General features: G+C 31.6%; 1 protein-coding gene and 1 long non-coding RNA gene across 4 annotated transcripts in view; one reads left to right on the top strand and one right to left on the bottom strand.

Annotated features, from left to right (window-relative positions):
• LOC109540307 (adenylate cyclase type 6) overlaps positions 1-17,660 on the bottom strand; it is a 232,004-nt gene that overhangs the window by 69,587 nt on the left and 144,757 nt on the right. For both annotated transcript variants that reach the window (XM_048665026.1, XM_048665025.1), the window contains exons 7-10: positions 11,269-11,463; positions 9,154-9,379; positions 3,413-3,504; positions 1,248-1,436 (exon numbers count right to left, since the gene is read on the bottom strand). In XM_048665026.1, the coding sequence (XP_048520983.1) occupies positions 1,248-1,436; positions 3,413-3,504; positions 9,154-9,379; positions 11,269-11,463 (702 nt within the window). The remainder of the gene's footprint in view (positions 1-1,247; positions 1,437-3,412; positions 3,505-9,153; positions 9,380-11,268; positions 11,464-17,660) is intronic.
• Positions 1-17,660, top strand: part of LOC125503896 — a 309,807-nt gene that overhangs the window by 148,409 nt on the left and 143,738 nt on the right. The window lies entirely within an intron of this gene.

Below are 17,660 nucleotides of genomic sequence, written 5' to 3'. Positions count from 1 at the left end.
AAATAAACGTATGAAAATAATAAAATGTGCCCTAGTTATTTATGCTTATATTAAAGGCAACCAAATCTGTTTCCAACCAAGAAGCAACAAAAAAAGAAGAAAAATATATTTGACCTAAATTATGCCTAGCAAATTTTTCTGGAAAAAATCAAACATCAATGCCACTGTTTTTCTATCAGTATTCTATCAGTAGTGACCTCCATATTTTGTGAATAACCAGGTAACGTCTTTCCTTTTAATGTGTTTATAATTTGAATTCGTTTCACATCGTATTTTTAAATTGAGCTCATGTGCGATTACATCTTAATCGATTTCGTCTTCGATGTCGTCACTTGTTTGATTATATGCAGATTCTGCAGAACAGCCATTATGAACTTCTTGTTTCATGCCCAGATTCGCTTCTACTGTTTTATTTTAATTATCCATTTCATCACTATTTTATCCACTGGGGGCTTCATCTCATAGCGTAATGCAACGTAGATCGACGTGAAAGGCTCGAGCAAAGCCGAGTAATCGAATCCTATAAGATTCTCGATTGACTTCAGAACAGTAATGATTTTAATTGATGCACAAAATACCCTTCCTTTAGTATAAAAATCCCTCAGATTTAAAATAGCAGTATTTCAAAAAAATGTAACGTAGTCGCATATTTTTTGTCACATTTATTCTATCAGGACAACTTAAATTTAACGAGTTGATGTGATTGATTGTTTGAAATTCATTGTCATGTTAAATCAATCTAAAAAAATTGCAAAAACTTAGCTGTAACAAAAGTTTTTCAACAGACTATTCATGATTATTTTAATATTACGATTAACTGCGAATGTGAAATATTTTAACGATTCTAATATAAACGATAACTAAGAGAAGAAATTGAAAGTCGTTAAGTAAATTAATCACGCCAAATTTGAATCACCTTCTATTGTTATCCGATACTTATAATAATATACACACCCCATATGATTCGAAATAATTTTTTGTTTCACTTGGAAACAAAAACCTTCTCTCCGCATGAATAAGCTGTCGCTCCACATCCTAATCCGTATATAGAAATTCATCCACCGTCAACATTTCAAAGAGCCTTTGAAATCAATGTTCCATATATGATTTTTGCTAATTAACTATATGTGACAATTTTTTTCATTGATATATTTTTTTTACATTTTCATATTAGTCTAATTTTTTCACTCGACTTTTGATTGATTTTTTTCAATATCAACACACTTTTGGTAATACTGGATACTTACATCTGAGAATCTCCTTAAATGTCCTACATAAATCAATAATACTAGTTCAATCACAGCTAAAATCGCTCCAGATAAAACGGCATCTTTCAGTCGATTCGGCATAAGTGCATAAGTTAAATATGTCGATATTACGGCAAATGCTGCACCAATCAGCGGTCTTCCTTTGCCAAAGAAAATGGCTATACAGATCTGTAACAAAAATCACCTAATTAACAGGATGAATTTGAGTAACAATTTCAAATATTACTAAAATATTAATCGAGAAAAATCGCTGGAAATTCCGTTTTGTTTTTATTTTGACAAACAAAATACTTGGTTATTCTTTACTTTCGTCTTTTCCTTAGATTGTATTAGAACACTTTCTTTCTTCAACTCATAAGGTAATTACAATGTCCATTTGCGAGACGTTGAAAAATACTAGCTTAAAATTGACGCTAATAGTTCCTTAGATATTACCTAGCAATGGAAACTTTGTCACTATATTTTCTGGAAAATGAGCTGAATATTGGCTTTAGAAATCCTGAAAAAATATAATTAGAAAAGTCGAATCCACTTAATGTTTTAGCAAAGTGATTTTGGATTTTAAAACCACGAATCACAAGTTTCCAAAAATTTAAAACTTAAACGGGTTTTCTAACTTCCTTTAAACACATTTTTTTTTACCAAGTTGTGCAATGTTTCCTCTATTTCATCGGCTCTCTCTATCTCTTAAAGCGATCAAAACGACACCACCAATTCATTAAATTTGTAACACCTTGTACAACTTTTATTTTCACAGCGGAAATTTTCTTTGCGGAATTAAATTAATTTTAATATAATGGTACGAGTTTTTTTTCTTTAATTTAACTTATTTAGTTTGGAAGCGACCGACTGACTTTAAAAGAAAAATTATAATATTTTTTACAATCTGCATGATAAAGACGCAAAAATAACACTTTTAGACAGCGTGACTCTTGAACTGAAAAATATATTTTTCATTGTTATAGCAAGAATAAACCGTAAAAAAGCGGGAAGAATAATGGAAACCCCGGAATTCGCTGCGATAACGTTGATGAAAACCCTCTAAATGCGGTAGAAGCAGATGTTTTTATAAATTTTTGAAAATTTCAAGATATTCCATTTACTGTCGCATTATTCAGATCAAACGTATAACCGTTCAATGTGTACATTATACGCAACGATATTACGATCATTATGCAATAAATTATCTATATAAGGTATAAAATTATAAATACGGTTATTTTGGATTATTTAAGATTCGGCTGCAACATGTTGAAATAATATAGAAAGTTTTCAATGTATCTCATCCTTAATGTAACACATGCTTTCTTATACAAAACAAATATTTTTCACATACATTTTATCGATTTTATTAGGTATTATCGTATTTTAATTCAACATGGATTGTTTCTTTTATGCAAACTTTCACATGAACACTCAAAGAATAAATGAATGTGACGTTTATTCGAGGAGATATGTTACAACTATACATTTATGCGATGTTTACCGTTTTCAATCCATATTGCACCAACTAGTTGTAGATTAAATTTGCCAACTTTTACTAGCAGGCTTGAGGAAATTCGCAAATCAATTAAGAATCACGTGAGTGCTGAAGAACTAAATTTGCTTACTTTTGAACTGAAAACTTGCAGAAGAAGCGATTTCGTGCTTGAGCCTATTGTTGTGGTTATGCGAACTTTGCAATGTTGTGTTGAGTTTTAATATAACGAAACTTCTGCCGTTGTAGCAGCTTGTAATTCCAACTTTTGGATTATAAATTTGTTCGCTTTAAACATGCAGATTACACGATGTTTGGAGTATTATAAGCTTGAACCAAACAGAGATTAATTGTACATTTAAAACAAGCGAAATTAATAATGTAAAGCTTGTAAAGTATTCAATGCGAGAACTTTTTGTTGACCATAAATCGTTTTTTGCGAAACATTTTCAATTTTTCATTGTGAGAACTGTAGTATCAGCAAATGGCAACTGGACAGTTTGCTGTGCAAAACTGTGAGGATACAATTTGAAGTAATTTAAATAAGTGTATTGCAACTAAAATAAATTAATCCACTTTTATACAGAAAGCCAGGAAAGTCTTTAAATTCTAAACTAGTCGATACTTAGCGCTTAAAAAGAAGCCCGTAGCATATACTTAGACTTACCTGTAGTACTACGAAGGTAAATAAAATAAAATAGGATATAATAATCAAGTACACTTCATTCATCGCAGGCTTGGAAACAAACGTGAGTAAAACTGAAACAAAAAAAATCAGTGTTATACATTTTGCAAGCTAATCCATACTATCGATGCTTAACTAAATTATTTAAAAATGGGGACTATAATTCCGCAGCCAGCGTTACTATATTTTTGCTATTACTCGTATGTTTAGTTTTGATATTGATTCTTTCGGTACTTATTACGCGCTATAACATAATATTAAAATTGCTGACACGTTCAAAATAGGCACGAAGTTATACATTAGAAAGAGATTTGTCCAGATCAAGTTGTAAAAGCCATCTTTTTCAGCTTGGCGTCAATTCAGTTCAGTTTATAGAACAGTTTTGTCTGAAAAGCATTTTTTTACCTGAGAATATCTCGTAACCTGCTATTTTGTGCTCTGTTAGTTACACACATTTTTTATATCATGAAATTATGTGTGATATTATTTTATTTTTGCTTGGCAGATAAAAAAGTTGAAACGTTAAAGTTGTAGGGTTTTCGGAAATTTTTCACAAAAAGCGAAAGTTTTTCTATACAGGACTGGACAGAAAGCAATAACGACGATGAATGTCCGAGTATTTGATTTGAATCAGTAAATATATAATCTTATAAGCAGTAAATTATCGATTAGTAAATTTATTTATAGCTTTTATTTTGCGATATGTAAAGCCAAGAATTACGAGGGTCGTTTGATAAGTTAGTGACTTTTTGAATTGATATCATTCAGCAATCATTTGATAATCCATAATCGACCGTCTCTTTTTATCGTTGATTGCCACTTGATTTTTTTTGCGGAAAGTTTTCCTTGCAATTGGGTATTTTGAAAATTAATTTGCCAGTAATGTTAATTCTTTTCCTTCTTCGATACTTAGCATACATTAGCTGCTAGGATACATGCTCTACAAATTATCAAAGTCCAAATATTTCAAGTGACTAAACCAAGTTCCGTTTTTTTTTTAATTTTTTGTTCACTTCAATTTATTTGGCGTCTTTTACTGGCCCCATTTGATACTAACATGTCTTTTACCCATAAAATATATTTAAGAGATAAAAAGAACATTTAAGGCGTTCCTAAATCCCAAATCTAAGTGTTCTTCAGAAATTGACATATGGGTTTTGGGACAAATTATCTACGTCCCTTGCATGACAAAATTCCGCAAAACCTCTTTGATTTAAGCGGAGCAAATATCGAACATTCTGCAACGATGTAGAGCAATATGGTTACTACAGTAATGGTATAAGAGATAAAGATTATAATACGAAGTACGTTTGTGTTAGAGTTTCAAAGTAAAAAGATAATATTTATAATAGTTAATATTCGTAATAGTAGTTAATGAAAGGAAAAAACTAATTTTCTGTAAAATAATTTAAAAATTTCCTCACAAACGATATCTGTCAATCAAAAAAGCCCCAGCAAAAAGGGGGAAATGAAAAATTATTAAATTTATGTTGAAATATATGTCTAATTATGAAACTGATATTATATTATTAGTCATTATTAACTGAGCTTCTAAAATAGAAGTTAAACAACGTTCTTAAGCTTCCTCTAAGGTTGTGCTTAACGACAAAGTAAATTATAACCAAAAACAAACAGAACTTGATCTTAAAATGTGTGCAACATGATCACGGCTTTGAGCAATTCATGTCTCAATGTCTCAATTTGTCTGCAAATTTTAACTATTTATAAGAATACGATTTCAAAATAACAACATATTATTAGTTGCAAATATCTTGCACACTCTTTATATAACGTTTTGTCATGTTTTTCAATGCTCAGTCGTCCTTTTCCTAACCGGAACGAATCTAGCAGTAGCAGCAGAAAAGACAATATTGCGTTTCACAGTAAAGAGGAAAATGAGAATTTACTGCAAACGAAAACAGTGCTGATAATAGTATACTGGTCTCGTGGGCTACAGAGGAAATTTATTTCGAACTATCTGTGTTCAGATTGATGTGATACCCGGAACGAAAATCATGCGGATTGATCCTTTACTATTGAATGAACATGGGCTTGTATATTGATTGCGACGGTTGCCGCAAAACGGAGTGAAACATGCTAAGGTGAATTTCATAGAATGGATGATTACATAGAGTGTCCAAGAGAAAAGTGTTTTCATCGACCAAAATTCCTCTAGCAAATTGGTTATAAACGAGTTGTAAAGTCGACATCTATAGAACAGTTTGGGAAACTTTGTCTTTATTTTTTACAGTGTCAGATAGTGTGCAATGTGGACCTAAAATGAGTAAATGTGACTGCGAATGTGGATTAAATTTACGTGAATTGCTTATTTGGAAGTATTGCTATTTTCCTAAGATCTAATTTTTTATCAAAACCTGGCAAAACGGATAACAATGTCAAACATGCATAAAGTTTACTTTGCGTCCTCTAAATCTAAATCAGTCACACGTAGAGGCACGAACGCCTCGATGTTGTTGCTTGCAAGCAAATTGACTCTCCTGAGGAAGCGACAGGTGAAGAAAACGAAAGTTGACGCAGTGAAAACTAATGTTGTGAAGTAAGATTCTGGGGAAAAGTTGATCAGTTATATGACGCGTTTTGCAGATTTGTGAGAAAACCTGTGATGCGGGTGTTTATATCATTCCTTTAGAAATTCAATTCAAAAAATTAATTTGAAATTTTTAATATTTTTCATACGAACAGAAGCACGAATTTTCAATTCAATCAGAAAAATGCAATCTTTTTCCTATTTGTTTTTTAATTTCACATGTTGTATTTGTCTATTTACGTCTAAAATAATAATCTAAATTTTGAGGTGCAATATAAATAAAACACTGTTGGCAAATTTCTGATTTAGTTTTTTTCAAATATCTCAGTTAGTGTCAGAATTTTTTCTTATTTTTATGTATGAGCCAATTTTGAATCAGCCAGTTTGTACATATAAACTTTAGTCCCAATCCGCATGTTGCAATAAACAACCCTGATACTAATTATGCAGTCAAGTTAAAAGTATTCCACTTCGCAAAATTTCTTATTCTTGATTGATTAAAACAACTAATTTCATTGAATGCAGTAATACGAAAACTGTTATACTCGTTATACAATCCTATTGATTCAATTAGTGACTAAACGGATTTCATGGGGAATTATTGGATGTTGAACAATATTGCTATATTCATATTTAAAGCAGCATTTCGCATTATCGCATCGTTCATTTCATATTGCTGTTGTTTAGTGTTTGAATGTTTTGCATATATGTACTTAATGCGGAGCTGTTATCGTACGAACCGTTGTGTGACAACAAATGATATTGGAGTGCATTTTGTGTTAAATCCGGATCCATAAAAAAATCAGTTTTCTTGCTATAATAAATACGAAAAAAGCGTTTGTGTGCGCAAGAACGGTTTGTTTGCTAACATTTGAGGGTGTTTTCTGCAAATTCAACCGAAACGAAATCACGCCGAATAAACAATATAGTTTGGTCTTAATTTTCTATTAAGAAGACTTTTACTACCACGTGAGTTAAGGAAAGCCATTATGAGAGTCTTTAAGAATTGATTTTAAAAATATATTTCCCATTTCTAATCTTTTCCAATTTTTCCATTTCCAATTTCCATTTCCAATTTTTAGCCTGATTGGAATTCTATACAAATATTGTAAAATTACATGAATGGGTTAGTCGTCGAATTTTTTAGTGTACCTAGTTAGTTTTCTCATAATTTTGGGACCGGCCATTCGGGGTGAAGTCGGACTGTGGGGCGGACTCGGACAGACCGTTATTAATCAATTATTTCGCCAATCATTTGATTAACTGTGTAGAAAAGTACCCAACCCTCAAATTCCCGTCAGTGAAGTTGCTAGTATCATTAGTAGTATACAGTTTCCCAGGAAAAATTCGCCGTAAAACACGTCGTGAGGATTTTATGAATTGTATTTTTTCCTGAAATTTGAAAACTATTAAAGATATTGTTGCACACAATAGAATCACACTAAAAATTAAAAATCCGAATGAGTTATTTTTCTGATATGCTCTATTGTTAGTAAAGCCATGGCAATTTCATTAGAAAATATAATTCTTTGTCTTAAATGCGTTTTAGTAAAAAAAGGCATTTTCTAGAAGTGAAGGCAGACACCATGGTTAGGGAGCATAAAACAAAAATCGGTATTAATTTTAAGAACCACAATGAAGAAAACGTCGCTAAGGCACTTGAAGATATTCAACAAGGCAGAAAAAGTTAAAAAAAAACAGGATAAAAACGAAGAAACATGGCGGATGGTGCCTAATTTCATAAGAAGAAGACAAACTTAACAAGAATAAGAATACGCCTCTTACTAGGTGCTAAGAACGTTTTTAACTTAATTTTTTTGGCTTAATAAACGGTCGTCCGCCTTTATCTCACACATAGAGGTCAAGGCTGACACCCTTTATCCTTTATCAAAAAAAAACAGGGGGGAATAAAAAGTTTATTTGTTTTATTATGGAATTCGACAAAGGAGACACGAAAGACTCTAAACTATTTTATTGGAAATTTTATTTTCAAAATTATACTTTTTACTAAGAAAAAGTTGAAAAAATCGTCCGACTTTACACCGAACGACGGTACCGTATTTTATAGAGGCCTTTGGACGCAACTAATTTTATTAAATAGACAAATATATTAATATTATTCGAGTTAATTAAATAGGAAATCAAATTTAGTAGAACTGATATAAGTTTGATTCATTTATTGCTGGTAAAATGGTATGTACGTAACTGTTCAGAAAACGCGTTAAAGCAAAATTTATCTTGTTCCAAACCTCGATTAATTAAATTGAATTATTTAATTATAATTTAAATTAAAGCGACCCTTCTCTAATTCCTAAATTGATAACCAAAAATGGCAGCATCATTATGCTGTATTAAGCACTTTGTTGGAAACACCCACATTATCCGGCGGTTTTCCACACAATAATTATAAAGTGGTACATGATGTCAATACGCTTTTAATTTGTTAATTCTATGGGTATTTTATATTGCAATCACAATAAAATAAAACTGTCAGTGAGTTTAAATTAAACGCAAAATTAAAAATTGATCAAATCTTATAGTCTGTAGTAGATGCTTCAAAGTAAACAAAATCTGCTCTTTTACAATTTTTTTTATTTGTTTATCTTTCAATGGGATTTAACTTTAAATTTGCTTTAGAAAGCCATTTTGTAGCCACAATTTTTCAATTAGATTCTAATTCTCATTAGAGAACGATTGATTTTTCAATGCTTCAACCGGGTAGAATGTGTGACCTAGTTAATAACGTATATTTAAACGAAGTTAATAACACTAATTTGCGAATGAGAAAATGTCTAGTAAATAGCTGTAAATTGTTAGGGCCACCAATATAAACCTGTAGATTAATACGTGTTCAAATAAATACGTAAATAAATTATAATTATAAATTTAGGCAGGATATCCTGCCGAAAGCAATTAATTTTTCTTATTCCAAGCTGCGAAAAATCCCTATCATTTAGAAGTTTCGGACACAAAACTCTTCGTAAATAAACTATGTAACAACAGAGTCTGAACTTTTTTAGCAATATGGGCTTTTGTGATAAAAGAAACTTTTTGAACCTTTCAACTTCAGCAGTCTAAGGCAAGTAAAATTTAAAATTTTTGCAAAATACAGAATAAAATTGAATACAATGAAATTTCAATGAAACTAAAATACAGATATTGTCTATAAACTTACCGCCATATACAGCAATACAGCAAGCCGAAGTACACATAAGTGCAACTAAATAATCTAAGCGGGGTGAGTCTTCAAAAGCGGAATGAAAATCCTCCACTCGCGGCAGCACAAAATCCACAGCGCCAAGCAATATGAATCCGATGCAGAGAAGCAATAACAGCGATATCAAATTCGTCATATTGCTTTGATTCATTTTCAGAAAATATCTTTGGTATAACATTTCAACCTGAAAGAAAAGAGACTTTTAGAAAGCTTATTGTTTCTATTCATAGAGGTATATAATATACGCAATAAGTTTTCTCAATGTCAAAAAAGATGTAATTTTTCTGGTCCGTTGCATAATAAAGTTTCTTAGAAATTCTCTAAAAAATTTGGATAAAAGCTTGAGTCAAAATTCATTAATTGTAAAATATATCAAGTGTAGCAAAACATTTGTGTGAGAAGTAATAGACGTATTGCATTGTTGTAATTTAATTTAATTGTAATTTTTCCGCTTTCTGAAATAAAAACTTTGTCTTTCTCCTAAGTTTTTTTTGACAATTCTTCAATCAGTAAAGTTAATACTATGAATTACTATACAAAAAACTGCATTTAACCCCTTTCTATATTTTTCTTCATTTGTATTTTAGTTTATTGACAAAGATCTTGGTCTCGTCAATTATTCTAATTAATAAGGAATGTTGAAGTTAATGGAACCACAAAATTTCATATTCAGAAAATGTATTGACATCAATGAATTATTTGAGCACATTTTTATGTTCAGTATCTAATCGAAATTGTTTTTCAGTCTGTAAAATAAATCTAACAACATTTACATTAAACACACATAAAAAAGATAACTTAGCAAAATTAGCCTGCATAATTTTACTTCAGAGTACATTTCTCGCCTCGTTTAACCACGCGTGTATATGAAATACATTTTGTTGAAAAACATCTTCATATGACAATAAAATCATGTGCAATTGACTAGGTTTCGCATACTTTAATCGTGACTTGACGTTATAGACCGCTTAATATATCAAATCGGAACTTTAGGAACTACTTTAAAACATTTACGAATTAATTTAGAACGGGGATAAATTCGATTCAATGATATACTTGAGCGGGAATTTGAAATGTTTGTGTGAACTCGGAATGTAAAGAATTTGCAATTTGTTGAATTCGGTCCTAATAAAACTGGATAGATTCAATCGTTTTTTTCTTGTAATTTTTCATTTTGATGACCAGGATTAGCGTTATTAAATATTCTAACTTTCTCAAAAAATTTAAAAAAATTTGCCATTTACAAAAAGTAAGTTTCTCACGTTTCTTATTACGGATTCCTAAAGAAGGAAGGCTCTTATGTTCAGTCTGTGAAATGTGTGCATTTTCGCATAAGGTTATCGAAAATGGGAGATAATATTCAAGAAATATGGAATAGTTTTTTTCATGATAAGAAAATGTTTTAATTGTGTAAATCATGAAAGCACATAAAAAAAATATTTGAACTGATTTTCAGGTTCAGTGTCGATTGAATTGTGGTTTTGTTACTCACAAAAACATTATTTAACAAACGTGTAAATAAATTGCTCGTCTAATTTAACCACCTGGATGTATATAAAATAGAGTTTGGAAGAAAGTGCTCGATTTGCAGTTGACGATAAAATGTTTAGATACCCATTTGACCAGATTTCCGTTACATTTACTCCAACTGGGCGTTATAGATCGTAACTTGGTGCAACAAACCTGAACTCTCGTAACTACTTTAAAACATTTACCACTTAATTTATTGAGTACTTGAGGAGTTAGGACGGCGATAAATTCAATTGAAAAGTATATTAAAGCTGGAACTTCAAATGTTTGTGTGAGTTAGTTATGTTTGCAATTTGTTAGACTGGTGTCCTAAAGGAATTCGCTAGGTCATATTTTAAAAATATGCAACCACTTTTATGACCACTTTTACTGCTCTTATACGTCTCCAATTTCCCATAGTAGGTATATTTATCGACTTTATTATACAGTGAATCCCAGAAGTAATGTCTACAATCATTAAAAAAATAACCGGTGCGCTTTTAGTATCATCATCAAAATTGAACAATAATCATTAGAGCAATTCGTTATTTAACCGACACCTACTTGTTCGTTTTTAAACTGATGAGTACTACATAGTTTCCTGAGAAGTCGCAGGAGCTTTCTAAAGAATCCGGGCATGTCCTTTCTTGACGCCGGCGAGACCAGAAGATCGGCTTCGACTTCGCGACTTTCTGGATCCGGGGAGTTTGGCCCGGAGCCATTGTCCCGGTTAGGAGGCGATCGTGTAATGCTTCCAACCTGAAAAAAAACAAGAAATTATTAACAAATATCAATTGAGACATTAATCCAGATATCAGAAGTATTTCAGTTTCCATCAACCGAGTCATTTTAGCTATCGCGAAGCTTGGAACTTGTTTTGGCTACAGTAAATGGGCGCTAGTTTCAATTATGTATGTTACAAGCTCTTGTTTATGGCAAGCAATGACTGTTTGAATGCATATGTTGAGATGAGAGTAAAATGTTTATGTCAAGCTATTCTAATTTTCACAGAACGGTGCAAAGTGCGGTGGAGGAATATTTGAAAAAGAATTACTTAATTGTTCTTGCAGGACAATAATGCGGATTTTTGGTAAAATAACGTGGAAGCGCTACGATTTATCATTTATCGTTTTATCTTAAGTTTCATCGTTAAGTTTGCGATTTCTTATAGGTATTTTACATTTTTCTTAATTGGTTTGGTTTTTTAGGAACATTTTTTAGCAATTTTTTTAACTAACTTTAATAGTAAAATTTTTCGCCGGCATTAGTTCTCGACGAAAACATTGCCCAAAATTCTGGTTACATCGAAGATCTTTAAAGATGCTAATAAAATAACGTTTTTTTTTGTGTAAAGGATCCAATATTTTTCTTAATTGACTTTTATATCCGTGAAAACTATACTTCGATCTTTCCTATGAATCCAAAATTATATCCACGAGTTTCCGACATATTTTTACGCAACTGGTAACAAATAATTCCTTAAATCCATAAATATTAAAATCAACCTCTAAATAAAATATTAGGTACTTCGCAACTTCCTATTTGGAAGAACTTTTCATCCGCGAATATTATTTTGAATAAAATTGATTTAAAGCTGATTTTTATTAGAACACATTTACAAGTTACAGTTTCGTTCGAAATCTATATACCGGGTGTTTCTAATAAGTATTTATAATATTCATAAGACGGCATACTATAAACTTCTCCATGCATCATTGTATCACAATGTTTAGCAAATAAATGAATTATTTTATCATTTTGACGTAAAAAAGTAAAATATTTTCATTTTTTTTTAAACAGGTCTTTATTAATTACACGATACAAATGAACTGAATTAGAATGGTTTGAAAGTTTAACCGTAAACTCGGACAGTAACTGTACCTTTTCTTTAATGCATATTTGAATATGTGCATAGTGAAGATGCGTGAACTTAACTTACTTATCAAAAGTCGCTACGGACAAACGTTTTGGATACATTTTGATGTGAAAGAATCGACGAATGTGTTAAAAATTTGCAAACAAAAATGTGTTGATTTAAAGTAATCGACGCAAATTTCTCATGTTCCAAAACACCCAAATAACAGGTTTCGTCTAAATATCGATATTATATGAAAAAACAAAAACTAAAAGTAATTTATCAACACCTTGTAGCTCGATAGGTGAAGCCATGCCATGGGTCCCATGCCTATATGGTCTTTTTATCCTAAAAATATCGGAATATAAAAAGTTGAGGAATCATCGCGAGAAATATACTATACAAATTTAAATACAACCAAAAGAGTCTGTATAGAAGTTCTGAAAAAAACCTGTCGAAACACAGACATTTTTTGAAGCGTTCTACCAAAAAGCTGTTTGCGACTCTTCAGAAATTTTGATGCGTTACTCAGATATAACTTCTTGAATATCGTCATGCAAAATTCCACATTTTTGCATATAACTCTGCAATGCTTAAGATTTTCCAATTAAACCTAAATAGGCAAAAATAGCTCTCAACCGTCTCTATCCAAAAGATTATTTGGCATTCTATTCGGTAACAAGTTAAAATAGTATTCAATTCTATTTCTTTGCAGATTTGGAGTTTCGTTCGACGCTTAAGGAGGATAGATAGATACCTCTCTAAATGTTCAGTAAAATCCATCATCAGGCATTTTTTAACGTTTTTGAAATATACGTTGTTTCACATGTTTACACTTGATTATTTTTGCGTCTATGCTATTGGAAGTAAGAAATTCTTTATGTAAACTCATTAAATAAATATTTACTTAATTCGTTTTCAATTAATTAAATAATTAAATAGAGGCAAACTAAAAGTTCTATGAAGCCAGTATCGTTTAATAACAATCAAGTTTGTTAACGTTTATACGATTCAATGCCAATGCCCATTCAATGCCCCAAAACACAAAAAAAATCAGTGAAATCAGTCGCTACCAATCTGTTTTAAGGTAATTTTATATTACAACTTAATCAACTTTTCGGATCTCGACTCGTCTTTGTCGAGATCCGAAATGTATGAAAATCAGGACATTTTTAGTCCCATCAAAATAACATGACAAGTTATGTAATACGAATCAATTAAAATCAATCATCAAATAAAAGTCCTTTTTACACCAAGCGCGCAGTCCAGTTGGAAACGTTTTTAAGTTAATTTCATGCCTTAATGAAAACAAAACTATTCAGACCTAAGCTGTATACATTACCCAAAAGCGATCAACTAGCAGCTATTATCACCTGTTCTTATTCATGTCCGATTTAATTAATATAATTGAAATAAATCCACGATCTCTAGCAGCATCCAGCTAATGAAGGAAATTAATTAGAAAGTGAGCCCACTCGCTCCTAAAAGGATATGAATTAATCAAAACGAAACATCGGAAATTCTATTTGCCTGCAAGAAATGGTTGTTAAATTGCGTCACACGCGCTCCTAAGGGATAACATTAAATTAATAATTGACTACGTGAAGTGAAACTTTTGAGATAAGATATTAGCAAAAACCGCAACTGTGGGGAATCGGAAAAATATTTTCTACTATTACTAGTATATTATAATTTAACACAATAAATATTGAATCGCCAGATCTCACAATCTCAAAGTAAACCTTAAATAACTTACCCTAACATTTACAAATTGCAGCTAATTTTACTGACCCGTTTGTTGGGAAGAGTTTGGATTGATTTATCCATTCCAATTTAAAGAAACCCTATTTTGAAAGTTCCTTCCGGGTTGTTGCTCGGACAATTTTATGCAGAAATCGCGTGCCTTAAACTAGACCTTAAACGGGTCCAAAGATGTTTTTCCGATAAGCTAGCATGATGAAATAAATTACTCTATTTTGATAAGTACTTTGCTATCTGAATTTATTCTTTATTTTAATAGAGCAAAGGAACTGATTTAGAAATGCTTTCAATTTGGACACTTTTAAGCATTGCATTTTTGATAATTTTGTCACTGTAAAAGTGTACCAAATGAGTAACAGAACTTCTGATAATAAATTACCCTTATAAAATGCTCGATAAAAGATTTCAAGAGAAATCAGGTAAGACAAACCATAAACCAATGTAATTGCTTTCCCGATATATCTGGACCCCAACAGGCCCAAACAATTAAAGTGTGGTAAATAATTGATTGACGGATTCAGAAAGGTTTGTGCTTGCGGTTTGTTGCAAGCAACTCGTCTAGTTTGATGAAGCTATTAAAGCTAAACTGACAGATAGATAAGTAAAATTAGCTACGTCTCATAGTAAGTTATTCTGAGGTACCTAGGTAGTAAATGAGAGTAGTAAAAGTGGTGAATAACACAGAATGAGAACAGGACATAAAAGAAGAAGAAAAATTAGATGCTGAGGCGCAATCCATATCAAGTCTCGTTACGAAAATACTTTTTTATTATACTTTAATAATAATTGAAGAAGTTTGCTAAATGCATTTTCCATATAATTAGCGTGATCAGATTACAAGTTTGATAAAAAAAGAGAAATGAACAAATTTACCATACACTGTAAGTTTACGAATCGTGTCTTTCAAAAAGTAGAGGATTATGAGTGTTATAAATGCTTGAAGCAGTATATTGTACTTATGAGTATATTGCTCAAATTCCAGAAATAGCTGAAATGACATCTCTATTAAGCTTCTATGTTGTACTGTGCATACAGGGGAAGGTGGGTCAGAACGGAGCGCAGCATCCTAATAAACAAATTTCTCAAAACCCTGAATTTTACTCCCGACAAACATGTTTTAATGGAGCTGATTATCTATTTCACTGATATTGAAAGAAATAGCGGCTTACTAATAGATGATGATGATGACACTCCCGCAGAACATAAAACTCAGAAGACATTTTAAATGCGTTAGCAGATTGATCTTCATGGAAAGCATCGAATATCTTTCTTTCTCTCAGTGTGTACAAGATCTTTTTTGCTTTCCCTGCTTCTTTGCTAGGCCGAAACCGTTCAGAAGTTGCTTTATCAATACCAATTAATTGGCAGTTATACGATATAATCACCAGACAGGTGGAAATATAATATATATCTATCTTAAGTATAAATTATCTTTATTTCCTAAGAAAAAGGCGCACGGTCTTTCTGCCCTTGTGAGTACATATGTGTTTCAATTTAGCTTATTGTAAAATTAATTTTTACTACCAACAATCATTCCAACTTTCAACAAAAAAAAGCTAACCCGATCTAAAGAGGAAACAGTTTTTATTTCATCTGAAAAATAGGTCAACTTAAAAAAAAATTCTGCGTTCACAAAAAAAATTATTTTTATGGGTCAGCGGGTTAGTTCAGTTCATATACTTAATATTATTCTGAAATGTATATAAAATCAAAATCGAACAAGTGAGAATGAAATTGATGTTCTCAGTCAAACAATCAGAATAGAGGTAGATACGAAAAGCAGCCTAAGAAGTTGGAATTGTATAAAACTGAATGCCTCTTTTGCAGCCTCATCCAGATCAATAGAAGTGTGAATTGTTTCAGCATGCTGCAAATAGAAATACAACGTCAACGCTTGTTTTCCAAACCGTGCAACACAATTTTTTAAATAATGATACATTTCTTTTTTTTCTTTACCCACATTTTACCTGCATTTTTTCATTATGATTCATGATGATAACAACTAAACGACTGATCAAATATTGTTGAATTCTGGGAAAACTATACACTCTGTTTTGCCCCGCCTTTGGAACAGAATGAGGCCAAATTCACTTATTTAATTAGCTCTCTTACTTGAGCTTTTCCAAATATTTATTTAATTTCTAAGCCTGACAAGAAGGCATAATTGACGAGGCTAGGATTACATCAAAATCAATTTTTTCCTGCAATTTTCTGGTCAGTATTAAACCTCAAACGCTAAGTATCCCATTCTGCTCTTACTACCCTCGATTGATTTTTAATGGTCTCGATACATGTAAGGTAACATAATTATTCAGCCCAAAGTGCGTCTTAGCACTATGTTAATCATTTTCTTTTGTAGTTGGCACATCAATTTCGGAATTACGATACGGCAAACACAAAGGGCGGAATACTTGATAAAAATTTACAATACATTATTCAATTTCATCAAATTCCAAGTATGTAGAGAGTAAGAGAGCCTAATTTAAATAAATTTTCCTTCCAAAAATTCCATATAAATTCGATTGATTTTTTTCACTTTGAAAATATTGTAGTAATAAATTCAGCCCGATTTCCATTTGTCACAGCTAAGCCGAGATAACAAACCCGGTCTTGTGTTTAAAAGCACTGTTTCCATCATGGCAATGCGGAAGTTGTGTCGCCAAAGCGATCCATGAAAGATGCATTATAATTTATTACAATCCAGTGCTTCGAACCTGCTCTGCATACAAACGTCTGTTATGAGTCAACGTTTATTGCTGTTTTCAATTATAACAATGCTATATTTAACACCATTCTATGGTTCATGCAACCTTTGTTTGATTCCTTAATCCAGATAACGTTAATGTTCTATTTATGGTTTCACAGTTATAATTCCATCAGGCTTGCAATTCTTGCGGTTTTTTGCAGTTCAAAAATGAACGCGTTTTCGCATTACAAGATTAATTCCTTAAACATGCTATTATCTTTCGGGAAATGCCGAATTATATTCTGGCAGATTTTGTTGCTGATAGCGTAGCACGTATAATTGCTTCAGTAGCATAGGTAACAAATCAGCACATTAAACAGGATAACTGTAGGAAGAACCTGATACTTGGCAGTAAACGAATTTAGAACACGTTCGCGGTTTTTAAGTTTATTCTAAAGTCAGAAAAGTCAATCGCACAAAGAATATTCGTCCTTCATATACTAAAGATATTTTGGAGAAGTTTTTGAAATTCGAAAAGATATCTTTCAAGTTGCGAGTTATAAAATGTGGAAACAAAACTTCTTTCTTAACACCTTAGAAATTGCAATTGAAAAATGGGTAGGTGAGTCAAGGGCGAGGCAGTTTCCTGAACGA

The sequence above is a fragment of the Dendroctonus ponderosae genome, unplaced genomic scaffold (genome assembly GCF_020466585.1).
Source record: "Dendroctonus ponderosae isolate FM_Combo_2020 unplaced genomic scaffold, Dpon_F_20191213v2 Dpon_F_20191213_3, whole genome shotgun sequence".
Classification (NCBI taxonomy): Eukaryota; Metazoa; Arthropoda; class Insecta; order Coleoptera; family Curculionidae; genus Dendroctonus; species Dendroctonus ponderosae.
This window is presented reverse-complemented; position numbering and strand designations above follow the sequence as displayed.